The sequence below is a fragment of the Crassostrea angulata genome, chromosome 7 (assembly GCF_025612915.1).
Source record: "Crassostrea angulata isolate pt1a10 chromosome 7, ASM2561291v2, whole genome shotgun sequence".
NCBI lineage: Eukaryota > Metazoa > Mollusca > Bivalvia > Ostreida > Ostreidae > Magallana > Magallana angulata.
This window is the reverse complement of record NC_069117.1, coordinates 56,338,148-56,364,219: the sequence shown is the minus strand read 5'-3', so window position 1 is coordinate 56,364,219 and position 26,072 is coordinate 56,338,148. Positions and strand designations below refer to the sequence as shown.

The window sequence follows — 26,072 nt, the reverse complement described above, 5'->3', positions numbered from 1 at the left end:
CATACTGTAGATAGATCATATCAAAACAATTTTGTAACAAGTATAGAACGTCAGGTGCTTATAAAACAATATGAAATACTCTACAAATACATGCATGTTCATATACATTCTAAATCAAAATATGTTAAAGTATATCAAAATCAATCTTTGTAAATAAAGTTTGAATCAAAGCCTGAATTATCCTCACCATTAAGGTTATAATATAAAATTTCCACCCCAAAAAACAGCATTCAACATCAAATCTCATCAGCCTGGATCAGGATTTAAGAAGAGATTTTCATTCTCTGTTGTAACTAATGTGGAAGTTTTCATTATAATTCCTCAACAGTGCCAGGTAAACAAACTACTGAGACATTTATTGTCAATGAACAAAAGATTGTAATTAAAACACATTACAAAATTAATAAGAAATAAACAAACTATTAATACTTAGATTAGCAACTGCAATGCTGGCATGTTTCAATTCATGTACACTTGCCATATAACGGTACACTGAGTACCGGTATGTGGTAAAAATGTACAGAAGAGCACTTGTCCCTTATGCTCTTTATCATGTTTGCATTCTATTTAAGGTAGTAATGGGACACTTGTTGATATTAATTTAATGTGGATAAAAATATGTTATAAATAAATATCCAGTCCAGAATTTTCAAAATTAACAATATAAATTTGACAAAAAAATGTTTTAAAAATTTTTTGGAAAGGTAAAAATTATAAAAGCCCCAGAGTGATTAATAATTGTAACTCTTAACTTACAGATTCATAGGTGATGTACACCCTAACCCATTGTACTACCCTGTTAGGTAACAATATTAGGGAAAAAATATATAATTATACTCGATTTTATTTCGAAAGTATGTCACAATATGGAGGTGTCCCATACCACCTTAAAAGGAAGAAACAGACTTATTGGAGTTATATTACTAAAAGATATAAAGAGCCAGGAACAGAAGGTACATACATGCAATATTAGTTTTAATAAAAAGTTTTGTCATGTCTTTTTCGATTGTCTGTTGTGCATTACAAGTCACACGAGTTTACTTTGCACAAATTCCCACCATTTTCTTTGCCAGCTCAAAAACTTCTTCATATGATAAAGTTTTCTTTTTCCATTCTTCTGGTATACCACTTATGCCATTCTTAAAAAAAAAAAACATTGGTACAATGTAGATTGTAACAAAACAATTTGATAAAATGGAGTAAAGATTTTTGGAAAATCTTTCTTTCAAGAGATATTTTGTTTCAAGAAATATTTCTCATGAGATGAGTAAAATGAAAAAAAAAAATACTGAAAATTATGGAGCTGAAATCACAATTATTTATTTTTTTTGGTGTTTCTTAATTTTCTGTGCTGGGAGTTGTGGTTCCTGATTGCTCTTAAACATGTTGTATCATGTCCTACCTGAGCTCCAAGACATGCTCCAATGAATCCTGCCCGGGAGCAGTTACATCCCCCAGCTCGGATCGTGTGTCTGACCCCAGTCGCGTACTCGGCGTGTGTAATCACACCATGCACAGCGGACTGAAAGGCCCCGGGTAAGACTAAAAAACAGGAAGAGAAATGGATTATTAGTTTATTACTATTGTCCAATTTTTAAAAAACATTCTATGATACATGCATATGTTTATTAAAGGATACATCAATGTTGAAGAACAGTGGATAATCAATTATTACAAAGGTGCAAGAAATATTTGAAACTTCAATCACTTTTTTCGTAAAACAGTTGACATGTTCATTGTATTTTGCATAAAATCCATTGGAACTCTGCTGATCAAGATCATTCTCTGCATTAATGCTTTAATCAAATCAAAGTACTTTTATTTCTAATAATTCTAAAATATCTGTTTTGGCATTGATGTACAAAGAAATGCTTGATTTCATGTCACAAGTGAGCCACTATCAAGAATTTAGGGTTTTACACCTGTCACCTAATAACATTTAAACAAACTCCTTATGTGCGAGGGCCTACCTCAGGTGATGTTGAATTTCCGAGCTGCTGTTATATGGTCAGTCTCTATTTCATCAATGACCTTTTTCATATGGCCGACCATGGCTCTGTCCAGATCCTGGGGGTGGGATCTTTGGGGATTAACCATCTCTTTCAGTACAGCATTCAATGCCTCCACCCCAGGAGTTTTACCATGGAGGATAAAGTATTCCAGAAGTCTGAAAACATGTACAAACTACAGCTGAACAAATACATCTTTCACAAATTATGGTAATATGGATTCATTTCTATTAGAAAAGATAAAGTTTAAGAGCTTTTTGTGAATTCCATAAACAAATGACTTTTATCGATAAAATACGAATGCAATTCATAAATGTTCTGTGCTCATCTTGCAATGAGCGATTTTCTTGAATTTTCACAACCATATTATTAAAGATAAACATTTCATATCGTCATGATCATTATTTCATTACGAAGCAATGTACGGTAGCTAATGTACTGAATTATATCTTAGTAGTGGACTACACAGGAATGACAGCCCCACCTCGCTGCCGTGAAGGCCACAGCCAGGTTGATGTCAGAGTTCTGGGTTACCGTGATCACTTCCTCCACCCTGTCCAGCATCTCGGGCCGCCCCGCGTAGAGGGCCACCACACAAACCACATTCACCACACAGTCCATTTGGTTGTCCTCAATCCCTGAAATCATCAAACATGAAGGGCATGCCATGAAAATAAGTGGAATCAGATCTGGGTTTTTTACTGAAACTTCAAAATGGCATAATGAACACTTTTTAAAAAAAATTGTACGACAATTTTTTTTATAAAATTCTCTTTTACAGAGCTATTTAGAGAATGAATTGTTGTTCTCAATCCCTAAAATCATCGAACATACAGGGCATGTCATGATAATAAGTGGACTTGGATCTGTTTTCTTAAATGAAAATTCGCAATGACATAATGAAAACCTGCAAAAGGAGTTGTACATAATTCTTAATAAAATAATTTTAAAATGTTATCTAAAGAATTACCGGTAATTTGTTATTTTAAAATAAGTACAGAAATTTAGATGCTCCTTAACAACAAATTATTGTAATAAAATGTAATGGATAATATTACTGAAAGGAATTGTTATACAGGAAAGAAGTCTATACATATTCTCTTTGTCACCTAAATAGCAAGTTACAAACAGAGTTTATATAACACATTTAATGACCAAAATACCTGTTATTTGATCTCCATCTTTGTATTTCTGCAGAAAGGACTTAATACTATTATGCCTCCAAGAACTTTTGATAGGATACACTTTCTTCACCACATCTGTGTAAAATGAGAAATTGTTTCCAGTTAGACATAATCACATTAAAATCCTTGTTGCTAACAGCCTAAATGACTTCTAAAACATCTTTACAGAGTGAGGACAGCTAGATTCTGAATTATATGTTATCTTGAAGTGGTTAAAAATGGTGGGACAATAGTTGACATACACAATAGAACATTTTTGATAGTCATCAATGATACTGGTAACAGCAAGCCTTGGTATGTCCATTAATACTCTATGTTGTTACCAATTCTTTAAAGCAATATGAGCTGTATTTTTTAGAATTTTATTTTGTTGCAAAAAGCTGCTAGTATGATAAGTCTGCATGCATATAACTTAAATTTTATGATAAATAAGATTTGAAAAAATGATTAATTTTTGTCAAAGGAAAGATTTCTCTTCTAAGGAATATATAGCAAATCAATTTTTGTACAGGACGACAATAATTCAATTATGCTCCAATTAAGGCTTTTTAACGGCCTTTTCACAAAAAAATATGGCTAAAAGAGATTTAAAAACCATGACATTTTTGTCATTTTAGTAGAAAATAACATTTTCGTAAAAAAAATTTCAACATGAAAATTGCAGCTCATATTGCTTTAAAGGATTTTCAAGTACAATGTACTGCCAGACACAGTCATATTCGCAATATATATGCATGGATATCTAGTGAGAACATTTACAAGGGGAAGTACTGACCCAAGCAAACAAATCTCTTGATGTACTAGATGAAATGGGTTTCTCCGTATTCCATAGACTGCATTTTATAAAAAAAAATACTGTCAATATCTTCTTCAAAAGGGGGAAGATTTTCCTTGCTAGCAGGCAGACAGTCAGAATACTGATCCTCCAAAAGGTCAACTTTCTCTTCCTTCATCAAATGACTTTTTAAGAGTTTTAGAAATACAATTCTTTGCTTACTGAACACAGCCTTCACTCACCTGACTTATCCTTATAAGTAGCATTGACTTCATTTTCATACTCTGAGTATGGACCAAAAGCAACAGATATCGATTCTTTTAGTTGACCAACATTGACACCTGAAACAAGCATGAAAAATTATACTAACATTTAAATCAGTCCAATATTCTAATAAATCTTATTCCAGGCCTATCATATTTAAATAGTAATTACCCTCAAATTCCACCAGGGACTTCAGAATGGTTCTGGACTGGTCTCCATAACAGCTATGTTTACCCGTCTGGATACAATAAAAGGGGTTCCTAGAGGGATCCAAGAAAGCAACTTCCTCTTTGTCTTTCAAAAAGTCATCCAAATCTGCTGTCTTATAATTCCAGTGAATAGGCTGAGCTAGGATAGGAAAAAAAAGCTGCTCAAGATAATGGTTAAATGAAAATCTAAAGAGAAAGACACAGGGGCCAAGCCTGTTTTAACACGAGTGGCCCCTGTGGAGGAAGAGGGTTTCTTACAAATTCATAAACAATATGTCCGAAGGAGGGAAATGATCTAATTTCCTTGATAAAGTTACATTTGTGTGAAAAGTTATTAATTGTGCTGATCAGTATTTTATTTCTATTGCTACTTTTTGATAGCAGAAAACTCAAAAGCCTCCAACTCCATGCAATTTATCTTCAATTTTTTATCGTTGCATATGGACTTACAGTATTAGTACCGGTACATATGTTTCTATCATCATGACGTACAGAGTTCTTAAAAAAAAACTATTACTTTCATACAATACATTTATTTAATTTGCACATTAAAATTAGGTTTATAATTATACACAATGATCATAACATTCATACATTATGAATTTAGGTAAAACAATCTGATGCACCTTGTGAACATGGTGAATGCATGGCAACATTAAATTCACATATATACAAAGTATGCAAGCTTTGAAATTTTGTAAGGTTCTATCAGGCAACCATCGTAAATGTACGCAATTATATAGACATGACTGTGTAGTGCATTGAATTCGGATTCCATGAAATGATAAATCTTTGGCCTGTTTTAGATATAGTTAAAAACAAATATTTACCTGCAGCATCTGCCACTACCGCCCCTACTACAGCTCCAATTCTTCTCTCTTCCAAAGTTGACATCTTATACCAACGAGAAACCAGGATTTGGAAGAAGCCCTGACCCCTGAGGGTGTTTGATAATGTCCTAATGATTGACCCGGTGTGTGTAAAGATCTAGATCATATGAAATTGAAAGCTATGAATTTGATCGTATATGATTAGATTCGTAGGTGAATATGTTACGGGTTCATTGTGTCAAAGCTGCAAAATTCTCATGTAAACTACCTATGTAAATCTATGAGTAAATTACAGGACGAACCAGGCCATTAAAAGCATATGAGCATCTTTAGCAGATAAGCAAATACTCGTCTGGTAGTCCCCGACTAAAAATACCGATCCCGATCAAATTAATTTCATCGGGCTCGTCATCGGGATATTTGAGAAAATGGAAAATGAGGAGAAGAAAAATTGTTGAGTTATGTGCCATTGAAAAGCAATATTTCCCTTTGCAATGAATTTCTTTGGAAACCAAGAAATGAGGAATGATGGAAGGGTAAGGTGGATTAACTTGAAGTCAATATTCTAGCTTTATCATTTGCGGAAGAAATGAATTGTACCTATAGAGCTATTGCAATTTAACAGCAGCATTTTAGAGGCAGAGAATATGTTTATAATGGTGTTTGTTTTTTTTTTGACAAAAAAAGACTATCAGAAGGTGGGGGTCTAGTTTTGTTTGAATCTTTTGTTTTTATTCCTGCATTTTCTCACCTTTTACATTATTTTTCAAAATGTCTTCAAATGAGTTGATTTCTAGGTGTCCAAGTTGCGTAGTGGACATTGCACTCGCTTCTCACCACTGCGACCCGAGTTTGATCCCCGTGATCGATAGTGGTTGTATGTGATAGGGTATGGTGGTCGCCCGCTTGGACACGTGGGTTCTCTCCGGGTACTCCGGCTTCTTCCCACACCAGTGACCCCCTCGCACTAACATCCGTGCCAACGAGAGATATTAATATAAGTTGTAGAACTTGTTTATCAATCGTTGTAAAATAAATAAAGTTCAGGGTTTTTTTCAGTTGATTTCTCCTTCTTGACAATAATGAAATATAATAAAAGTTAATTTGCAAATAACTGATGTTAAGAATTTAAAAACATGAAACATCTTGAATTAAATTTCTTTACATTACAGGGGTCAGGGAACAACATGTCTCCACATCCAAACCAAGGAATGCTACCACAGAACAACATGTTACTGCAGGGAAGGTCTCCCAACAACTTGCAGCAGATGATGGGTCTCCAGATGCCTGTAGCACCCAACATGCAACTCTTCAATGCAGCAGGTTTACAAATTACTTTAAAGGGGGAGGGGGGGGCTATTGTGTTTGTGCAATATCAAAAAATCATGTGCAGTCAAATGTAAAATAGCATGGATTATTTTTACATGGACACAATTTCAGAAATTGATACGGTATACATAACTGACAGTCTGTTTGCTACTACACTGAAACAGCAAGTTTCATGTAACCCCCATTTTATTACATTATCATGAAGTCTATACAGACTGTTGGTCCATGCAACCATAAATATAATGCATAAAATACGACAAGCTTTCACAGTTATATCATATTTCTTATCTTTGTTTCAGGGTCTGCAATGTGGAATCCTAGAGCACAAGGTCTGCAGGGACTGCGACAAGGAATGGCCAACCAAGCTATGGCAAACCTTCAGATGATGCAGCAAGGAGCCAATCAAATGATGTCAGCTGCTGGAGTCAATATGACAGGGGCCAATCAAATGCTACAAGGTCCAGGCAGTATAATGGCAGGAGCCAATCAGTTGCTTCAAAGAGGGATGTCACCAATAATTCCTGGATTGAATTTACAGGTTTAAAGAATTTTCATCCGAAGTTTAAAAATTTATATAATAAAAGTTAATATAATTTATTTAAAAATAGCCAGATTATAATGACAAATGACCAAACAATTAAAAATTGAAAAATCTTGCATTAAATAATGAAGCAATTACAAATATACCACCGTAAATCCTATTTTTCAGTGTCGAATGTTACAGTATCAGTGTATTTGATAGACATTGTCACAAACCACAGTCAATATGTATGATTCTCCCCCATCGGCTGTTGTTGCATGAAACAATAATATCTTGTAGTTCATTAAAGTATTGACCAATGCGAGTAAAGCATTGTCTGAGATTGACCTTTGATGTGACCTTTTATTATCCAATTGCAGTATGTAAAACATGTTTTTTACTGCTGATGAGGTAACAGCTCGCTTTGTGTAAAATCAAAACCGATTAGAATATTACGTAACAGATGACAATACTTTATTGGGTAGGAGGGAGCTATGCTGACTCTTATCCATGGCTTGAGATAATGGGTGGACATAAGCAATGTAAAATTATAGATTGCTCGATTGCTGTTTAGATGTCTGTCAATTGCTGTTCTAAATAAAGAATTCCACGTATTATACAGATGTGAATTTTCAGTACAGTACTGAGGACCCACCTGTTGCTTTTCTTTTGAGTTTAAAAATTTAACTTTCAATAGATTGTGTTTTTTTCTACAGTTGACTAAATCTTCTTCTTCAGCTACCACCTCCAGGGTCAGGACTAGGTATACTGGATGCACCAGGCATGCGAGCCCCTGGTCTCATGTCAGGTGTAGCCCAAAACATGATGGGTCTCCAGGCGGGGCTGTTTCAGCAGGGGATGTCTTCTATGGGTCAGAACCAGGCAGGCCTCCCCTCTCCTGTGGTCAGCCAGGGCAACAGGAAGGAGGATCGCAGTAGGAGGGACAGAGATCGCTCAGGTCGAGAGGACAGAAGAGACAGAAGGAATCCTGGGAGATCGAACCGTGGCGACAGGTCAGGGTGATGTATCACTATACTGAGTAACTTATGCAAAATAAATATAAGGGGTAAGGTTCATCTTTGCTAGCCAAGGGTTTACAATCCACTCTGCTCCTCTACAACCCATGCCAGATTTAGCCGACAAAATCAAAACTTGTGTAACTGTGACCCTCATTGGATATGCCATGTACTTCTTTGTTTTCCCAAACATTGATTTTCATACAAATGATTTACATGTACTCTATTTTCATGTAAATTTTTTGACAGAGATGACAGCAGGACAAGAGAAAGAAGAAGTGACTCTAAGAGTTCTGGGGACAGAAGAGATGGGAGGTCATATGACAGGAAGTCTGAGCGTGGAGGTCGTGACAGAGGTCGGATGGACCGGGACAGAAGCACAGACTCCAGAGACAGGAGCACAGACTCCAGAGATAGCCGGCAATACCGACCAGACAGACGCAGGCCAAGGTCAGTTAAGGACTTCCACAGGTCAAGGTCATCCCAAGGTGTCTTTAAACCAGTTAAATTGTAAAATGACTGAATAAAAATGCAGAAATTTGGAGTATAGATCTTTGATCTATAAGGGTTGAGAGTTTGGTGGTCATCAATACTCATTCTGACATGTTGTTTTCAGTTTCATATTTTATGGGGGGAAAACTTCATACATGTATTTACTCTTTTTGAGATGATGCTTTCATATACATGCATGTGTTTAATTGTAATGAAAGGATTATTGCTTTTTAACAGATTTATCTTATTCTTTTTGCAGTCCCCCAAGACCATCATCTAGAAATGCCAAAGAAAGGTACTGATTTTTATCATTGGTAAAATTGAAGCTATTGCTAAAGTGACAATGATCCAGTAAATGTTTATTATGAAGTATATCTGAAAAACCTGCATGGAACATTTTGAAGCATTTGAGTTCATCAATATTTTTTTTAAATCATTTAGTGCTTTAATGTATGGAAACATTTGAATGCATATTGTACCAGTACATGATAGCAGGGATTCATTTCATGTATGATTTTAAAAGTCTGTAAGGTTAATAAGTGAATGTGTCTATTCTGTGTATGTATGAGTCATATTTTTTTTCCAAGCAGGAGATCTAGTCCACGGAGATCTAGAAGTCCCGTCCGGAGAGACCGGGCACGGCAGTCGGACAGCCGCTCATCGTATGACGTGCTGAATGGTCAGGACGAGATAGAACTGCCCGAGGAGATCATTCCCGCCTGGCTCAGGTGCTCCCCGGCTGACCTTTACTTCAGGAGAAACAATGAGGTACTTTATGCTAGGAATCTCTCTAAGATTGAGAGGCTTAGAGGCATGTATAATACTGTACATGTTAATCTCTCATCTCTCACCAGTAACCACTACACCATAGGAATCTCTCATTGATGAATAGGCCAGTTTAACCTACCGGTATTTTATCCTTTACCTCTCACCAGTAACCCTTTGTCTTTCTTTGTTACCAACATTTATAAATATGTTTGAATTCTAGACTCTATATATGTTTTTCAGACTGGCTGCTTCAATGCTACAAAGAGAATGCAGGACTTGGTGGAGAAGTTTGAGACGGACCTTGTTCAGAGGTCGGCACGGGTCAGAGAGTCCAAACCTCCCGTGGAAATCCCCAAGTACCCAGTGATGGAAAGCCACCACCATCACCACCACTCAGGTAAAACAAGGCCCACAAGTTATAGAGCGGTTAAGGTTATTATCCTCAACCTCTCAACGAAGCATTTTGATGACCTTAAATACCGCTTTTGAAGCACTCTTTATTCATTAGACCTCAAAATATCATTTTTCGTCTAGTTTTATTAAGTGTTCATGCTGCTGTGTTGCAGGTTCTGAGAGCAGTAGTTCCAGCAGCTCTGAAGAGGACTCTGAGGAGGAAGGGGAGGAGGATAGCAAAGAGGAGGAGTGGCTGGACGCCCTCAACAAACGCAAGAAGCACCCCTACCGTCTCCATGACGACCTGTGGTACAATGACCAAGGGGAGGTAAGAGTCATCCTACATACAAGTTTATGTACAGTTACAACTATTGTAAATGTATATGTGTATTGTCTGTCATATTTTATGTTCATTAATGATTATATCATTTGAATATAGCTGAATGATGGGCCATTATGTAAGTGTAGTCTGAAGTCTCAAAAATCAGGAATTAGACACAGCAAGTATCCTGGCGAAAAGGTAAGTTTTTGTTTTATATTTTTTGTTTCCTTGCAATTTATAGATTTCTTTGTTTTAAATTATTTGGCTGTTTATATTTACTGTGTGTCTGTTTGGATTCTTTTACAGGCAATTCCCCGCTGTGACCCCCACAGTAACAACAGTGATAAACTCTTTCACTACAAAATCACCATGTCCCCGCCCACTAACTTCCTGGTGAGTATAATTAGCGTCTGAATTACATGTATTTTTTTCTACATTTAACATAAAAATGAAAGAGGACCTAACAATGTTCATTAAATTATCCCAGCAAGTTTTTCAGCAGTGTACCCTTAATTGATAGATACAATGTAGTAATGAGGATTTTTAGATAATAAACGCAATCATGTAGACTTGCTCACTCGAATGTTATAATTTTTTATCGCAGACAAAGGCCCCCACCATCATTGAGCATGACAACCATGAGTACATCTTTGAGGGATTTTCTTTGCTGTCTCATGAGAAGCTGGAGAATGTAAGCACAGCTTGATTCTGTCCAGACACTTCTGTAAATCTGGGATGTTTAAAAAAATTAACCTAACTGTTTTGTGTGTCTCTTGTTACAGATACCTACATGCAGGGTGATACGATTTAACATAGACTACACAATTCATTTCATCGAAGAACCCATTCCAGATGTAAGTGCACAATTACATTCGTATATAGAGCAGTAAGGGTTAACTACAAATTTAAAGTTGCACACCAGTTCATAACAGTTTGGTTTGGTGTGTTGAAATAAAACATTGTGTTCTATTGAAAGGTTTTGTTAGCCATTTGTAAGTCAGATAAATCACAAATCTATGTTCTTTTAAAAGTATGTATCTTTAACAGAATTTCACTGTGAAGAGTCTGGACCTGTTTCAGCAGTTTTTATTTGATGAAATTTTGGAGCTGGTTGACCTGGACTGGAAAGGTCCGGGGACAAATGAACACTGTAACCGATTCCATCTGATGCCGCGGTTTGCAAGGCTTTTGCCAGGTGAGAAAAAAGGGTGAATTACTGCCTTACTGTCAGGAAATGAATATCTTATGACTTAAAAAGTCCAACAAAAAAATGTGTCTCTGCAATGCAAGGACAGTATAAATATTCATATTCACATCTGACAAATGTGATTTTTATTTAAACAATAAAATGCTTTCTTTGGTGATTCATTCGGGATATGAAGGTAGCGACATTGCAGAAAAAATACAAAAGCGGTTAACATATGTTAGCAGGTTATGTAAATTTTTTCTGCAATGATCGCTACCTTCACAACCCGCATGAATCATCAAAGAAAGCATTTTGTTGTTTATATTAACATCTTTCTTTTATCTAATTAATAAATTGATTTTGAAAAGTTAGTAAAATTCACTAAATAACTGTTAATGTACATAAGTACGTTAGTTAAAAGAAACAGCCCAATCGTCCCTTGTCTGACATCATGATTATTTCGTGCAGTCCGTGATGTTTCGTAGGTCGCTGTAAGTTTAGACCATTAGATAAAAAGGGAGTGTCAATTTCAGACCTGTCAATATCTTCTCAGTTTTGGCCGCTGTAGATTTCGACCAATCAATAAACGGGGCGTGTAGATTTCAGTCTGGCTGTTTCTATAGAGCTATGAATTAACTATAAGTTTTTGTAAGAAATAGATAGAATAATATTTGGTAGATGTAAATACTGTGGTTTCATCAATATTCGTTGAATACCAATTTTTGTGGATTTCATTGTTAGATTTATCCATGAATTTAAATGTTCATCGAAGTGCAATTTCTACTATTTATTTGTATTGAAAGGATCATTGGCCACGAATTTACGTATCCTTGAAACCATGATTTTCACTTTATCCACCAAAATTGATACCCTTGAATATTAATGAAACCACAGTACATTGTATATCATAATGAACAAGAAATTTCTGTTTTTCATCTTTCCAATTCCTGAACTCTTAGTGTCTTAATTAGGCTTTTTCTCATGGTTCTTTTAAGTTTGATTTATCCTAGCATCACCAGTATTGGAATGATGTTTGTCTTGATATCTATCAGAGAATGGTAAGGAGATCCTGTCTATGAACGACGTGCTGACGTACCTACTGAAGAGCTCCAAGCCTCTGCTGGAGGAGACGGAACTCGCCCAGATCCTGAAGTACGACGTCCACGAGTGGCAGGGCTTTGTGGATGAAGTGCGAGGGAGTGTGGTCACTTTCCCTGGAAAGGTGGGAAATACAACACAGATAAATCTCACTCCCTATCATAATACAGCTCTTTCTATGTATATTTATGCACATTTATCTTAAAAATATTAGATTTCAGAATTTTGCTTAATGTACTTGACTTACTTATTTTGGAATATATTTAAATATTGTAGAAACCTTCCAGTATTAGAATTGACCAGTTAGACAGAAACCAGGATGAAAATCACTTAATACAATTCCCACTCATTATTCACTTCGGAATCAGACCTGCTCAGCTCAGCTATGCTGGGGATCCCAAGTATGTATGCTAATAGCTCTGCCCATGGGCAGTGCATGTATGTAACTTATTCATTGTCATATATTGTGCACCTGTACATAGGATTTATGTTACTTAATGACTTCATCACAATCTTTTTAGTTATCAGAGAACCTGGAAACAATATGTCAAGTTCAAGCACCTGCTGAACAGTAAACCCAAGGTCACCTTCACAGACAAACAGAAACTAGAGGCAAAGGAGAAGTACCTACAGGATCTCAGAATGAAAAGGTAACTCCACACCCCAAAACACTGTACAGTAAAACTCATTTAGTGCGCACACGGATATAGCGAATTCTTGGATATAGCTTTTTTTGAGTCCCCAGTAAAATTCTTAACAAACCTTTGCAAATTTTTACCGTTATAATGAATTGGGATATAACGAATTTACGGATATAGCAAACTGATTTTGAGTCCCGTAGAGATAAATAATAAGTAATGAAATTTAACACTTTTATAATGAATTTCTTAACAGTTTAAAAAGTGTGCACTACCATTCAACATAAAAGATCGAATGAATATATTTTCATATAATTTTTTAAATTCACAATCCAATAATTTAAGGTATCATAGGAATGTATTTTTATTGTGAGCCTCAATTAGCAAACATTATTGTCTGGTGAAAGAAAACATGTATATAGTGAATTTGTTATAGTTATGATTACGAATTTGTCATATGGATATAACAAATTACGGATATAATGTAGTAAATCCAGTGGTCCCTAGGACTTCGCTATAACCGAGTTGAACTGTACACAGAAGGTATTGTTCTTTATTTGACAGAGCGTGCCAACATGTTAATTTGTTAAATATGTTTACATTTGTTATTGAAACAAATGTTCTTGTTTTGTAGTTCTATGAAAAGGGAAGTCACTGTGGAGATCAGTAGTGAAGGATTCCTGAGAACAGGGATTAGATCTGACATCACTCAGGTAAGTTTACATGTAACTGTAAACTCATACAGGTAATTAACATGAAACTATTATCATTCATTTAGGAAAGAAAACCATGTCACTGTAAACTCACACAGGTCAGATTATTAAATGTAAAAGTAAACATACATACATGTAGATCAGAAATCATTCATTGTGTTAAAACATTAAGGTTAGTGTGTTTGTAAACTTATTTAACTGTATTATAACTTGTATAGTTCAGTTAACGTGTGTCAGTTAACTTGAATATAACAATAACATATAATTGTAAGTTTGTAAACTCATACAGGTTGATAAGCATGTAACTGTTACCTCATACAGGTAAAGTAACATGTAACTGTAAATCTATACATTTTGGTATCTGTCTGTAGCTGAAGGTTACTATTAACTGTAATTTAAATTACCAATACTGTTAACTCATTGAGGCAATGACCATTGTTATTATTTTAATCTGTTATGGATATTTCATCTATGCATTTTCCAGCATGCTATGCTGATGCCTGTTCTACTGGGACACCTGAGATTTCATCTCTGTATAAGACAGCTGCAGAAAGAAATCAACTACCAATTCAAAGACCCACAACTCTTGCAGGTAAAGGGAGATAAATATATACAAATGTCAGCACCTAGTATTATACAATGGTACTTACCATATGCAAACTGAACATAAAGTATCTTTGTGCTGTCGAAAAAAGTATATACATTTTAATCTTAAAAATTGTTGGTACAGTATTATTAAAATTTGATAAGGCATACAATGTAAAGAACATAAAAACTGTATCTTGATATTTATAGCTGGCCCTGACTCATACTTCATATAAAGTTAATTATGGAACTAATCCAGATCATGCTAGAAATTCCCTGTCAAACTGCGGGGTTCGTCAGCTTGAGTATGGAGATCGGAAAATCCACTATGTTCATACAAGAAAGAAAGGTACGATAACAATTTATTGTAGAAGTACAACAAAATTACCTTAGTTTAACAATTAGCCAATCATTTTATAGTAGATGATCTTAGTTTGGATAAATTTACTTCATATTGAGTCTCTGGTAGTGGGTTTGTGTTAACTTAATTCATATTGAGTCTGTGAAATCTATTTGACAGGGATCAACATTCTAATTAACATCATGTCCCGCCTTGGGAAGCAGGACGAGTGTTCATCAGAGATTCCTCACAACGAGAGACTGGAATATCTCGGGGACGCTGTGGTCGAGTTCATCACAAGGTCAGGCCTTATAACATTTAAATAGGTACCTTGTGTATCATTTTGAATATTAGCTCTTATGAACTACATTGAGTCTCAATGTCCTTGTCTCTTTGAGATGATCAACATTTCAATGATGAAAATTTGTAACAAAAATAATATGCATTAAAACTGTCTGAATTGAGTTGCAATAAAGATTTCTAAAATGAAGAGCCTTGATTCAGTGTGTATGCAGTGTTTATACTGTTTGTTTGATTTGTCTGTTTTGTCCTGTTTGACAGCGTTCACCTATTCTACATGTTTCCTTACCTGGAGGAGGGTGGACTCACCACGTACCGAGCGGCGCTCGTACAGAATCAGCAGCTGGCCGTACTCGCAAAGGTGAGCACGAAGTCATTCCCGACTGTAAAATATCTATTCTATTTGAAATGCTTGTAAAGTGTCTTGTACACATGATTTTTTTATTGTCAGATCTATAAGATATCTTTCTTTATATGAAATGCTCCTGATGTGTACACGATTTCAGTAACCTTTGACTCTCCATTGTAACAGAAGCTACACCTGGAGAACTACATGCTTTATGCCCACGGCCCTGACCTCTGTCACGAATCTGACCTGAAGCATGCCATGGCCAACTGTTTTGAGGCACTGCTAGGTACTGACATTCATCAGATGCAAGAGCAGATACATGTACAAATTTCCAATAAAGGATTTAGGGTTTATGAAACGTGTTTGCACTCACAGATACATGTACAAATTTCCAATAAAGGATTTAGGGTTTATGAAATCTGTTTGCACTCTGGCCTAATTTATTTTCAGTCTTATCAATATTTTGGTCCATTATGTTTCTGAAATTCTCTATGGACCAGTAAAAATTCTCTTTGTAAGCCCAAGTTACCAGTAAAAGTTCTAACCTGAAAGTAAATAAATTTGGATAGCTATAGGATACATATAATGGTGCCTTTCATTTATATCTGTTTCAGGAGCCCTGTATCTGGATGGAGGGATTGACCTGGCAGACAAGGTGTTTGCGGAGACTTTGTTTAAGGATGAGGATAAATACCTTAACATCTGGAGGGACCTGCCCCTCCACGTCTTACAGGAGGATGAGCCGGGGTCCGACCGCCACTGGGTTGAGTCCAGCCCCACCCTACAGGTCCTTGATCAAAATTATATGGCCTTCATGAAATTATGAATTTGATTTCAATACATGTACATTATGCATAATCTATTATTCACTTATGATTCTGGCTCAACAAAAAAAATGAATTTTGGTTTTTTAAACAGAAATTAGTGAAATTTGAGGAGTCCATAGGAGTAAAATTTGACCATATTCGGTTGCTAGCCCGGGCCTTTACCCTGCGCAGTGTGGGATACAATCACCTAACACTGTAAGTAAACCTGTGGTCAGAATATGTCCTTATATTATCAGATATATTCATTTTATTACATGTATCAGCAATATTTTCAGAGTGTCTATAGATATTCTCTGCCATGTATTTCAATCTGTCTGCTTTCTTTTCAGGGGACATAACCAGAGACTTGAGTTTCTGGGAGATACAGTGCTACAGTTAGTGGCCTCAGATTATCTGTTTAAGCATTTCCCTGACCATCACGAAGGACATCTTTCAGTGAGTAATCAACTTTATTTTGTGATTTTGCAAATGGTGATTTTGTGAATTAGGTTTCTTGTCTTTAATAGAATAGTACATTTACATGAACATTTACCTTTCTGTGTGTGATTTTAGTGTAAATGGTTTAGCAATACTCTGTTGTGATTTATTGGTCTAGCGGTATATTTCAGTTATTGAGGAGTTCTCTAGTCAATAACCGAACTCAGTCCATTGTCTGTGATGACCTGGGCATCTCTGATTACGTCATCTTCTCTGACTCTAAAGGAGAAAAACAGGACAAGAAGACAAAAGAAAAGGCTGATTTACTTGAGGGTGGGTTCAGTCTTTGTGCCATTTTTTGCTAATCAGATCTTTATAAGTATATCAATACCTGGTAGACCACTTTTCTAAAAGCAAGCTAATATTTCATTGATTGATTGTCATGGGGTGATTGTTATATTGTATTGTCAGCCTTCATTCTGTGACAATCAGGTCTTCTTATATCAATACCTTGTACACTACTTTTCTAAAAAGCAAAGTCATATTTTTTTGATGGACATGATGTTGGTTGTTATATTGCAGCCTTTATCGGTGCCCTGTATGTCGACAAAGATGTAGAGGTGTGCTACAAGTTCTGTGAAGTCTGCTTCTTCCCAAGGTTAAAGGTCAGTAGTAGCCATCTTCTCCTCTCCAACATGCAATTTCTACAAGTGTTCAAAGAATATGTACAATAACAAAACTGTACAAGAAGTGCTCATAGAATGATATACATGTACATACACTTGTATGATAACAAGCATTAATAATCTTCATTATTTGTAGGACTTCATCCTGAATCAAGACTGGAATGACCCCAAGTCCCAGCTACAGCAGTGCTGCCTGACCCTGAGGGAATTGGATGGAGGGGAGCCAGACATCCCAGTCTACAAGTCAGTACCGTGTCTGTGATGCAGTCCAAAGATTAACACATGAAATCATTTCAATTAATGTGAAATCATTTCAAAAAGCGTTTTTATTCTGCTTTCATTTCAAAAATAAATATTGGGCATTGACAATTTTTGAGAAAAATAAAGACAAGTTATTAATTCAGATACTCAATATACTCACCAGGAAGTTAGTGGGCGGGGACATGGTGATTTTGTGATGGAAGAGTTTATCACTGTTATAACTGTGGGGGTCACAGCGAGGAATTGCCTGTAAAAGAATCCAAATAGACACACAGTAAATATAAACAGCCAAATAATTTAAAACAAAGAAATCTATAAATTGCAAGGAAACAAAAAATATAAAACAAAAACTTACCTTTTCGCCAGGATACTTGCTGTGTCTAATTCCTGATTTTTGAGACTTCAGACTACACTTACATAATGGCCCATCATTCAGCTATATTCAAATGATATAATCATTAATGAACATAAAATATGACAGACAATACACATACACATTTACAATAGTTGTAACTGTACATAAACTTGTATGTAGGATGACTCTTACCTCCCCTTGGTCATTGTACCACAGGTCGTCATGGAGACGGCATGCAAGTTTAAATCTTATTGTGGATTTTTTAAGCCTATGTGAACACAAAGAAGTTCTGTGTTACTTTCAGGTGTATAGAGTCTATTGGTCCAACCAATACTCGGCGGTACACAGTGGCTGTATACTTCAGACATGAGAGACTGGCCACTGGAATAGGTCACAGCATTCAACAAGCTGAAATGGCCGCTGCCACTAATGCTCTGATGGAAAGATCAGGTAATGTACAAAACTTTTGTACTTTAATAATCGGAATATATTAATCAGATAGTTGCTCTCCCATGTAAATTAGTTTTTTTGTCATTTGACCTAATGTAAGATTTTCTCCCTATAAATAGGGTAAAAATGTAAGTAAACGTGCACAGGTAATTTGATATTGTCATTTCTTTTCCTTTGTAGAACTGTTTCCCATTCTTGCCCATCAGAAACGATTTCTGGAAAGAAAACACAAGAAAAAGCGATCCAGCAGGAAAGGTGGGCGTGATGAGGATTCTGGCAAGGATCAGTGGGGAGGCAGTGAGCGTAAAGAGAGCAAGGAGCAGGAGGATCGGGGAAAGTCCGAGGGAGCCACGCCCTCCACTAACGAGGCCCTACCCCAGAAAGTGACCTCCCTTATTGACTCCTTCAAGGAGAGAAAGAAAAAAACAAATACCTGAAATCTTGTAATGATGATATTCCACTGTCCCAGCTTGATTTGCTTGCATAAGTTTCAGTCTTATTGCAGAGACAGAGGCTTTTTATGTGTTCTTTTTGTGATTTGCGTTTTGTAAGGATGCAATAAAGTTTTATATTGAAAAAACTAGTGCTATATTTGACAAATAGAATGCATGATTGAAGTACTAATACATGTGTGAAGTACAGAGTATGTCAATCTGACCTTTGAGTAAATGAAACTAGGACTAAATATATAATGTGATATTATGGGATCAGAGAAAATAATTGTATTTTTAAGAAGTGCTATATTAATGTATATGTAAATTGAAATAAATGGAAAATTATACATGTGAGTTCAATTATTATTTGGCAGCGTAATGACTGATTTAGGCAAAATTATACTGGAATTCAACACTTGCACAATTCTTGTACACATTTGTTTAGATTATTATTTTAATAGACACCTCTGTTAAATTAATGGTACTTTTGAAATTCCGTTAAACTTTAAACATTATAAATAAAACAAACTCGTTAGTACATTTTAAGCTTAAGTGCTCGATTGTAAATTGAAAATATGAAAATTACCATCGGGTTCGCTCTACAAACTGACCAACGAAAGTGTGACACGTGTAGTGAAAGTGAAAGTAAAAGGTAAACAAGGTGGCTGCTAGACTGTCGCATTCCCGCTGCTGTGTTCACGACGTGCTATGAAAACTTAACTGCGCAAGGTAAAAAAAGATACTGAAGTGTCACCAGAGAAAGTTAATGACATTTATTGAATCTTTCTCTTCGAAGTGGACCGTGCTGGAGGGTTTTATACGCTTGTCCAATCCCCAAGAGAATTATATCTTTGCTAAGCAAAAGTTTATAAATAATGTCAGATAAATTATCAATATAAACTTTCACGGAAGTCATCAGTTTGTACATGTACAATGTACATTAATTTTACCCGATGATGAATAGTGTTCATGTCTTTAAAATGATCAATTTTAACGGTAACCGTTAGACTTGGAGCAAGATAGTACAGCTACAAAGAGAGGAATTCCCTCAACAAACATGTAATACAATTTAAATAATTATCATATATATTTTGGACTGGCAAATGGCTCTTATCTTTTTGGCACCAGCAAACGATTGTATTGGCAGGGGTATTTTATATCAGAAGGCATCTGGTGTCATATATTTCTATGACCCGTTTTCACAACATTCAGTCTTTGTACTTTGCTGACTTCAAATAGAAATCAATACCAAGCACTGATGGTTATTATGCATGCCTTGCCTATAAATGCCTTACAGTATGTTTTTATGGCCATAAAAATCAATCGTATCTTAACAAGATACAGACTGATCAAGCCTATTTGATGAGATTTTATGTTCTCTGTAAATCTCACTGCTTGCTAGTGATGGGCTATTCTAGGAAAATCAATTTCTTTTATCGACAGTTATATGTGTCTATCTTTTTGTACTTTTGTTGCAACTTTCAGGTTTCAGGATGAATGTCAAGTTACCTCCAATGGTCATATGGCTCACAATGATATCCTCAATGAGTTCCAATACCATTGACCCCAAGGGATATGTTGTGTATTGTCCATGTATGGGTAGGTTCTTATAATTTATCCAGATAGTTTGAGAAATAGTTTAGGTAATGTAAAATTTACTTATTTTAAAGTGAAAAAAAAATCTGTTAAACAATTATGCTTAAAAAATCTTGCATGTAATTTTGATACTTTTATATTAAGAATTTCCTGCAAATTTTGAGTTTTCATGAGGACATGGTTCCTGGTAGTTGGTTGAATTTGTCATCACTTTTCTGTAAATTGTTACACCCTTTGCTTATGTAGGAAGATTTGGAAATCAGGCTGATCATTTCCTAGGCTCCTTGGCATTTGCCAAAGACTTGGATAGAACTATCATCCTCCCCCCTTGGGTAGAATACAACTTTCCCAAACCTACATCAGTAAGTTTGATTTTGATGTACATATTACTGGTACAATTATTGTACAATACCTTAATTAGAAATATTTTTTTTTGATATACCCAGTACATATTTTCTTGAGGTAACATGTATTTATAAAATTGTTCGTTACTTTGTTTTAGGATCAGATTCCCTTTGACACATACTTCCGGGTCGATGCTGTACAGAAATTTCACAGAGCAATAACCATGGAGAAGTTTATGAAGAATTTAGCTCCCAAGATTTGGCCTGTGGGAAACAGGACAGGTGAGTTATTTTAGTGAGAATTTTTTTTTAATGAAACATTTTAAAAATCAATATTTAAGTGCTTTTACTTTTGTTTTCTTGTTTGTAGTGTTTTGTTACAGCAAGTCCTACACAGGAGAACCTGGCTGTGACGCCAAGCATGGAAACCCATTCGGTCCATTCTGGGACACCTTTAACATTGATTTTGATGCCTCTGAATTCTATGAACCACTTTCTTTTGATACAAGCAACCCCTTTGAAGTAAAAAGATGGCAAGAAAAGTATGTTTATTATAAATACCATATATCTATTACAGTACATGTACATAAATATATTCATATAAAAAAAAATGATATTGAGTTTGTGGAGCAATAGCAAATTTAACAGGTTCAAGTTGTCACACAAAGATTTTCTGATTAAAAAATGCTTAGCCTAATTGGTTAACTATCCAAGTTGAACAGGGATATGAAAGTAAAAATAAAAGAACACAACATTTATGATTGTTATCTTTTAAAGGTACCCACCGGACCGATTTCCAGTTCTGGCATTCAAAGGGGCACCTGCTCACTTCCCTGTGGAACAAAGGAACCTTTTACTCCAAAACTATGTTGTCTGGTCAGATAAAATGATAAAGAAAGCTGATGATCTCATCTCTAAGTCATTCAACAATGAAAAGTACATGGGCATTCACCTCAGGCTGGGCTCTGACTTTGTAAGAGGACTTTATTAGAAATTGTTTTGAAAATCAGTGCAAGTGAATTTTTAAGAATTGATATAGTATGCAGGGTTGTCTCTAAAACTTGAAGTAGAAGGAAGAAATAAAAATGTAGAAGGGGGGTCTGGAGGTCTAGCTTATAGCTAGATTGAGTTTGAAATGCAATAATAGCCGGGTAATTACATCATTATAGGCGGGGGAATTCCCCGCCCCCAGGGTCTTAGAGACAACTCTGTTTGAAACTTTGCTGTAGAAGATATAAATGTTAATTCCTGTCAGTTAGACCAAACAGTTCATATATAGTTTTTTAAAGAAAATTTTTCAAAATATTCTGCATCAGGCTGGTTTTTTATTTTAGTTTTTTAAAAATTCAATTGAAAAATTGAGTTAGTTCTCTTTTCTAATAAATGATGTGACAGCATTTGACCAAGCTGATTTAGTGGTTACATAAAAACATACCATTAATTTTTGTTGCCAACAAAGGTAGTTGGTTAACTCATGTAGTTGAATTGGTACCAATAAGGGTGTATCTAATTACCTGATTTTGTGACAATTTCAGTCTAATGCCTGTAAGCACATAGACTCAGGGTCAGCATTGTTTGCCTCTCCCCAGTGTATTGGGTACCGTGGTGAGAATGGTAAACTGACCTATGAAATGTGCTACCCCTCGGATGACACCATCGTTAAACAAGTGAAGCGAGCTGTGAAGGAGAAAGGCATCAACAATGTGTTCATTGCTACAGATAGCAGAGATCTAATCCCCAAACTGAAAAAGGCCATGCCAAAGGTACTAGTATGTTGTTATCAAACAGACAGCTCAGTTAACAAACTCACACCCCAGTAATTTCTCAGATGAAATATAAAAGCACTTAATCATATTTCATGTAATGATGATTTCATAAAGCATTTAAGAGACTGTAGAAATATTGAAGACGGGCCAGATGGCCATAATGTTTCCACGTAATACTGGCCCAAACCTTTACAATGATTATGTGTCTTTGTCATATATGACTATTCCATTAACAAGACACACACATAATCATCCATTTATCTTTGTTATAATCATGATTATATTATTGTTTTTAATGTATGTGCTCCTCGAGAGCCCGTGATTGGTTAATAAATATGTACCCTCCTAAGCTAAATTTCAGAATGCTTTTGTTGAAAGGGTTGTTTGTTTTGTTGTTAACAGGTAAATTTTGCAAAACAAGATGGAAAGAGTCCCCACTTAGATTTGGCCGTGCTTGGAAAGTCTGACCATTTCATTGGCTGTTGTGTGTCAACCTTTTCTGCCTTTGTCAAAAGAGAAAGGGATGTTTCTGGCAAGTCAAGTGAATTCTGGGCATTCCAGAAACTGAAGAAGGATGAATTATGATGCTGGTGAACAGAAGTTATCATAGGGTATATTGTTGTAGAATACTAAGCTATTTCCTTGCCAAATTTAACATTTTGGTGCCATCCGTAAGTTTTTGTTGATTATCTGTTCGAGCCTGTAGAGAAAATTTTCTTATTTTTGTTGATAGATGTTACATTTAGAGCAAAGGCTCACACAGTTTCTTTTACTGAACAAAACATTAGTCAGCAAACATTGTTTTTGGCAACTAAAATTAGTGCAAGTTTTGAACTTTAGATACCATATTTTTTTTTTACATTATATTATTTAGCAATATCTTATATAATTCTATTAGCATTTGCTAGCTTATTTATCATTAGAGCTAATTTTATTAATAAGACACAAGAATGTTTTGATAACAAATCTGTGTCTATTTACATGAAAAAACTTGAGAAATCTATTTATCTAAGCAAGAACATCAGATTCCTAATGCTCAAACATCCTCTTTAATTTTTATCATTATATTTGCATTTGTTTAAGATAAAAAAGAAATATGTCAGAGTTGGGGGAATCTTGGATATTATCAACATATAAAGAAAACATATTATACACTTTGATGCAATATAGTCATTATAGTGTGACAGAGACTCCTGGGGTTTGAACCAGGGTCCACTAGTTTACACATTCACTCTACCAATTGGCTGAAAGGGTTAACCCACTGGCCAGAGCTAGTAGGAGTGCCATATAGCTAACAATACCGCATTAGTATGGATGTTCTATGTTGGATATTACAGCAGGGTTAGTACCAGGTATACTGAGGGATATTATAGCTTTCCGGCCACGCTTTGTTTATCTATTTACACCTTTACATGTACATATCTGCTGCCTCATTGGGCTGTAATATGGTAGTGCCATTGTATGCTGTGTTTTTCTATTTTTTTTCTTAGACTCAAGATGATTGACCAATAGATATTTGTTAAATAATTTTGAATTTGCAAGTTTCTAACATTCAGGGTGCATTTATATACACAACAGTTTTTTTTTACTTAGTATTGTTATGGAAACAAAAAATAACTGAAAATACTAGACAGGGACCGAACACATTCCATTGTTATCCTTGTTAAATGTGACTGTTCTTTGTTTATACGTGTATACAGTTGTTTTGGTTGTCTGTTATTACCGTTCTCTGTTATACATGATATTTCCTTCCATCGAAATTCAATATGGTTGTTGATTAACTACAGCATATCTTCATTATGTTTAAAGAAATGACATGTACATGTACTGCATAAGGCTTCAAAAATTTGGTTTTTTTGCTTGCTCAGAAGTGATATTTAAACATTATTTTGGCAAACACATAGTTTCACAATCTTGTATGGAATGCTTTTACAATTCTAAATTACAAAACTAGCAGTAGAAATTTTGTTTGCTTTGACAAAATCAGTATGCCACAACTGCTTAATGCAAAATTAACTTTCCAAACTGTATCATACATATTTGTATAATTGACATCATTCAAGAGAAATGCTGATTTAAAGAACAAATATTTTAAATGTAATGTACATGCTGGTTTCTTTCTTTTTTCTTATTAAGGAAGGAGTCTTCTCATTATCAAACATACTTCTTATAAAAAGAAATTCATGAAATTTTGACACAGTAAAACAGATCATATAACCAAATGATTCTATCAGTTTAATCAAATTTGACCTTGTTTTCGCATAAAGGTCAGGTCAAGGTCATTACCTTTTTCTTCAACTTAAAGGAGGATAAAAATAAATGTAGTTCTTTGCAGTTATGTAGTCATCTAATTAAGATATGAAGATTCTATTCTTTAATGAAATGATAGAGTATCAGAATGTCTATCAGGTTACACTACTAAATTGGAATAAATATTTAAACTAAAATTGATATTGCTAAGCCCGCATTTCATCTAATTTTCTAAAATTTTGAAGGTATTTTGATTATTTTTTTATGCTTCCAATATTAAGATATTTCTGATTTTTACATATTATATAGACCTTACATAAAGATATAAATTGACAGAAAATCTAATATATTGACCATTTTATAAGAGAGAAAAACTTATTTTAGTGATTTTTTCACACAAATCAATGTATAGAATGGACGCTTTAAAAAGCTTATAAAAATGCAATTTGAAAAGCAAATCATATTTTAAAAACATATTCTGAAGCTCAAGTATCATATTAATAGTTCACAGTCCAACATTAATGTTATTGTTTTTAAAAATGCTAAAACTGCAGACAAGCGAAACATGTGATATTTTCCTACGCCAATATTCCGCCAAAAATATAGTCCTTAATTTGTTAGATTCTGAACAATGATTCCTATTTCTATGCCAAGTTGTATGATAAAAAAAGAAAAATATACTATTTTAATTTCCTTCCATCTTCATTTACTGAACAATTACTCAAATTTCTGTTTGACAAGTCGAAAACCAGAAAAGACTCCTTCCTTAAATACCAAGTTTTTGATAAATTCAATTCTGTACATTGTTGTACCAGTGTCATAACAAAAAGCATTTCTGAATCAACAGTTATTTCTTTGATACGTACATGTATATAAATGACATCTTGATTTGACAATTGGACGTGTTTGTTTAATATTTTTTTACAGTACCAAGTTTTGGTAAATTTGATTGTTTACAATGCAGTAACTGTATCGTCTATTGAAAAATCAGTAATGGTTCTTGTCACATTAATTTATAGTTTTATACATGCATTGATTTTTCTGTAGTTACAAATACCTGTTCCAGTACTTGTTATTTTGAAAAAGTTTATAATGCAGTTTTTTTACCATCTCAACATTTACATGTACCAGTAAATGGATGAATGCACTGTTATTACTCTAAAAGATATTGTTTTTGTTGGGAAAAAAAACATGATAAAGCCTGTATTTATTGTTATATTCTGCTTCAGAGTTTTCCTAGAATGAATTATTTTAATACTACTATTCTGCTGATTTGTTCTTATATCTGCCATCATAAGCAATTAAAGCAAGGAAATCTGAGACTCAAAAATACCGACAAAGAATTGTGTTTTCTTCATAGACGTGT

The 26,072-nt window shown here is 34.9% G+C and overlaps 3 protein-coding genes and 1 long non-coding RNA gene across 9 annotated transcripts; 2 read left to right on the top strand and 2 right to left on the bottom strand.

Annotated features, from left to right (window-relative positions):
* Nucleotides 1–851: 851 nt before the first annotated feature.
* LOC128192509 (crystallin J1A-like) lies at nt 852–5,662 on the bottom strand. Of its 2 annotated transcripts, none has more exons than XM_052865247.1 (9): nt 5,574–5,662; nt 5,272–5,428; nt 4,404–4,580; nt 4,211–4,309; nt 3,173–3,268; nt 2,494–2,647; nt 1,971–2,167; nt 1,403–1,542; nt 852–1,139 (listed from the first exon to the last, which is right to left on the bottom strand). In XM_052865247.1, the coding sequence occupies exons 2-7, from the start codon at nt 5,333–5,335 to the stop codon at nt 1,972–1,974; spliced, it is 786 nt and encodes a 261-aa protein (XP_052721207.1). In that variant the 5' UTR covers nt 5,336–5,428; nt 5,574–5,662; the 3' UTR covers nt 852–1,139; nt 1,403–1,542; nt 1,971. The 2 variants fall into 2 exon arrangements, with proteins under 2 accessions (XP_052721207.1, XP_052721206.1); XM_052865246.1 differs by having other exon boundaries at nt 5,540–5,655.
* LOC128192506 (ribonuclease 3-like) lies at nt 5,660–19,097 on the top strand. Of its 4 annotated transcripts, XM_052865244.1 has the most exons (32): nt 5,694–5,807; nt 6,069–6,272; nt 6,444–6,594; nt 6,900–7,138; nt 7,859–8,139; nt 8,386–8,586; nt 8,888–8,923; nt 9,216–9,396; nt 9,637–9,793; nt 9,963–10,117; nt 10,229–10,309; nt 10,418–10,504; nt 10,716–10,802; nt 10,894–10,965; nt 11,159–11,306; nt 12,350–12,519; nt 12,672–12,796; nt 12,917–13,045; nt 13,668–13,746; nt 14,231–14,338; nt 14,542–14,680; nt 14,852–14,972; nt 15,233–15,332; nt 15,504–15,606; nt 15,935–16,107; nt 16,239–16,342; nt 16,477–16,582; nt 16,756–16,897; nt 17,147–17,229; nt 17,387–17,493; nt 18,171–18,316; nt 18,497–19,097. In XM_052865244.1, the coding sequence occupies exons 3-32, from the start codon at nt 6,459–6,461 to the stop codon at nt 18,751–18,753; spliced, it is 4,053 nt and encodes a 1,350-aa protein (XP_052721204.1). In that variant the 5' UTR covers nt 5,694–5,807; nt 6,069–6,272; nt 6,444–6,458; the 3' UTR covers nt 18,754–19,097. The 4 variants fall into 4 exon arrangements, with proteins under 4 accessions (XP_052721203.1, XP_052721202.1, XP_052721201.1 ...); XM_052865243.1 differs by lacking the exon at nt 6,069–6,272 and having other exon boundaries at nt 5,660–5,807; nt 7,859–8,133; XM_052865242.1 differs by lacking the exon at nt 6,069–6,272 and having other exon boundaries at nt 5,660–5,807; nt 9,219–9,396.
* LOC128192512 (uncharacterized) lies at nt 17,513–18,097 on the bottom strand. The gene is made up of 3 exons (XR_008244552.1): nt 18,059–18,097; nt 17,867–17,947; nt 17,513–17,758 (listed from the first exon to the last, which is right to left on the bottom strand). It is a non-coding gene; the product is annotated as an uncharacterized LOC128192512 (long non-coding RNA).
* A 267-nt stretch (nt 19,098–19,364) lies between the features above and the next one.
* Nucleotides 19,365–25,967, top strand: LOC128192144 (GDP-fucose protein O-fucosyltransferase 1-like). 2 transcript variants are annotated; one of them, XM_052864625.1, is made up of 8 exons: nt 19,365–19,479; nt 20,236–20,349; nt 20,593–20,708; nt 20,849–20,972; nt 21,061–21,232; nt 21,468–21,663; nt 22,226–22,453; nt 22,859–25,967. In XM_052864625.1, the coding sequence occupies exons 2-8, from the start codon at nt 20,244–20,246 to the stop codon at nt 23,039–23,041; spliced, it is 1,125 nt and encodes a 374-aa protein (XP_052720585.1). In that variant the 5' UTR covers nt 19,365–19,479; nt 20,236–20,243; the 3' UTR covers nt 23,042–25,967. The 2 variants fall into 2 exon arrangements, with proteins under 2 accessions (XP_052720585.1, XP_052720586.1); XM_052864626.1 differs by having other exon boundaries at nt 19,384–19,479; nt 20,243–20,349.
* The last annotated feature ends 105 nt before the right edge of the window (nt 25,968–26,072 follow it).

What these genes read in the sequence shown, in the direction of transcription:
- LOC128192144 (XM_052864625.1), top strand. Translation starts at nt 20,244, where the DNA reads ATGAATGTCAAGTTACCTCCAATGGTCATATGGCTCACAATGATATCC. An exon ending in GCCTGTGGGAAACAGGACAG is followed by an intron (nt 20,973 to 21,060) that starts GTGAGTTATTTT and finishes TCTTGTTTGTAG; the next exon opens with TGTTTTGTTACAGCAAGTCC. An exon ending in TGAAAAAGGCCATGCCAAAG is followed by an intron (nt 22,454 to 22,858) that starts GTACTAGTATGT and finishes TGTTGTTAACAG; the next exon opens with GTAAATTTTGCAAAACAAGA.
- LOC128192506 (XM_052865241.1), top strand. Translation starts at nt 5,766, where the DNA reads ATGAATTTCTTTGGAAACCAAGAAATGAGGAATGATGGAAGG. An exon ending in TTCCTGGATTGAATTTACAG is followed by an intron (nt 7,139 to 7,858) that starts GTTTAAAGAATT and finishes CTTCTTCTTCAG; the next exon opens with CTACCACCTCCAGGGTCAGG. An exon ending in GGATACAATCACCTAACACT is followed by an intron (nt 16,343 to 16,476) that starts GTAAGTAAACCT and finishes CTTTCTTTTCAG; the next exon opens with GGGACATAACCAGAGACTTG.
- LOC128192509 (XM_052865247.1), bottom strand. Translation starts at nt 5,335, where the DNA reads ATGTCAACTTTGGAAGAGAGAAGAATTGGAGCTGTAGTAGGGGCGGTA. An exon ending in GGTAGTGGCAGATGCTGCAG is followed by an intron (nt 4,581 to 5,271) that starts GTAAATATTTGT and finishes TTCCTATCCTAG; the next exon opens with CTCAGCCTATTCACTGGAAT. An exon ending in GTGGCCTTCACGGCAGCGAG is followed by an intron (nt 2,168 to 2,493) that starts GTGGGGCTGTCA and finishes ACATGTTTTCAG; the next exon opens with ACTTCTGGAATACTTTATCC.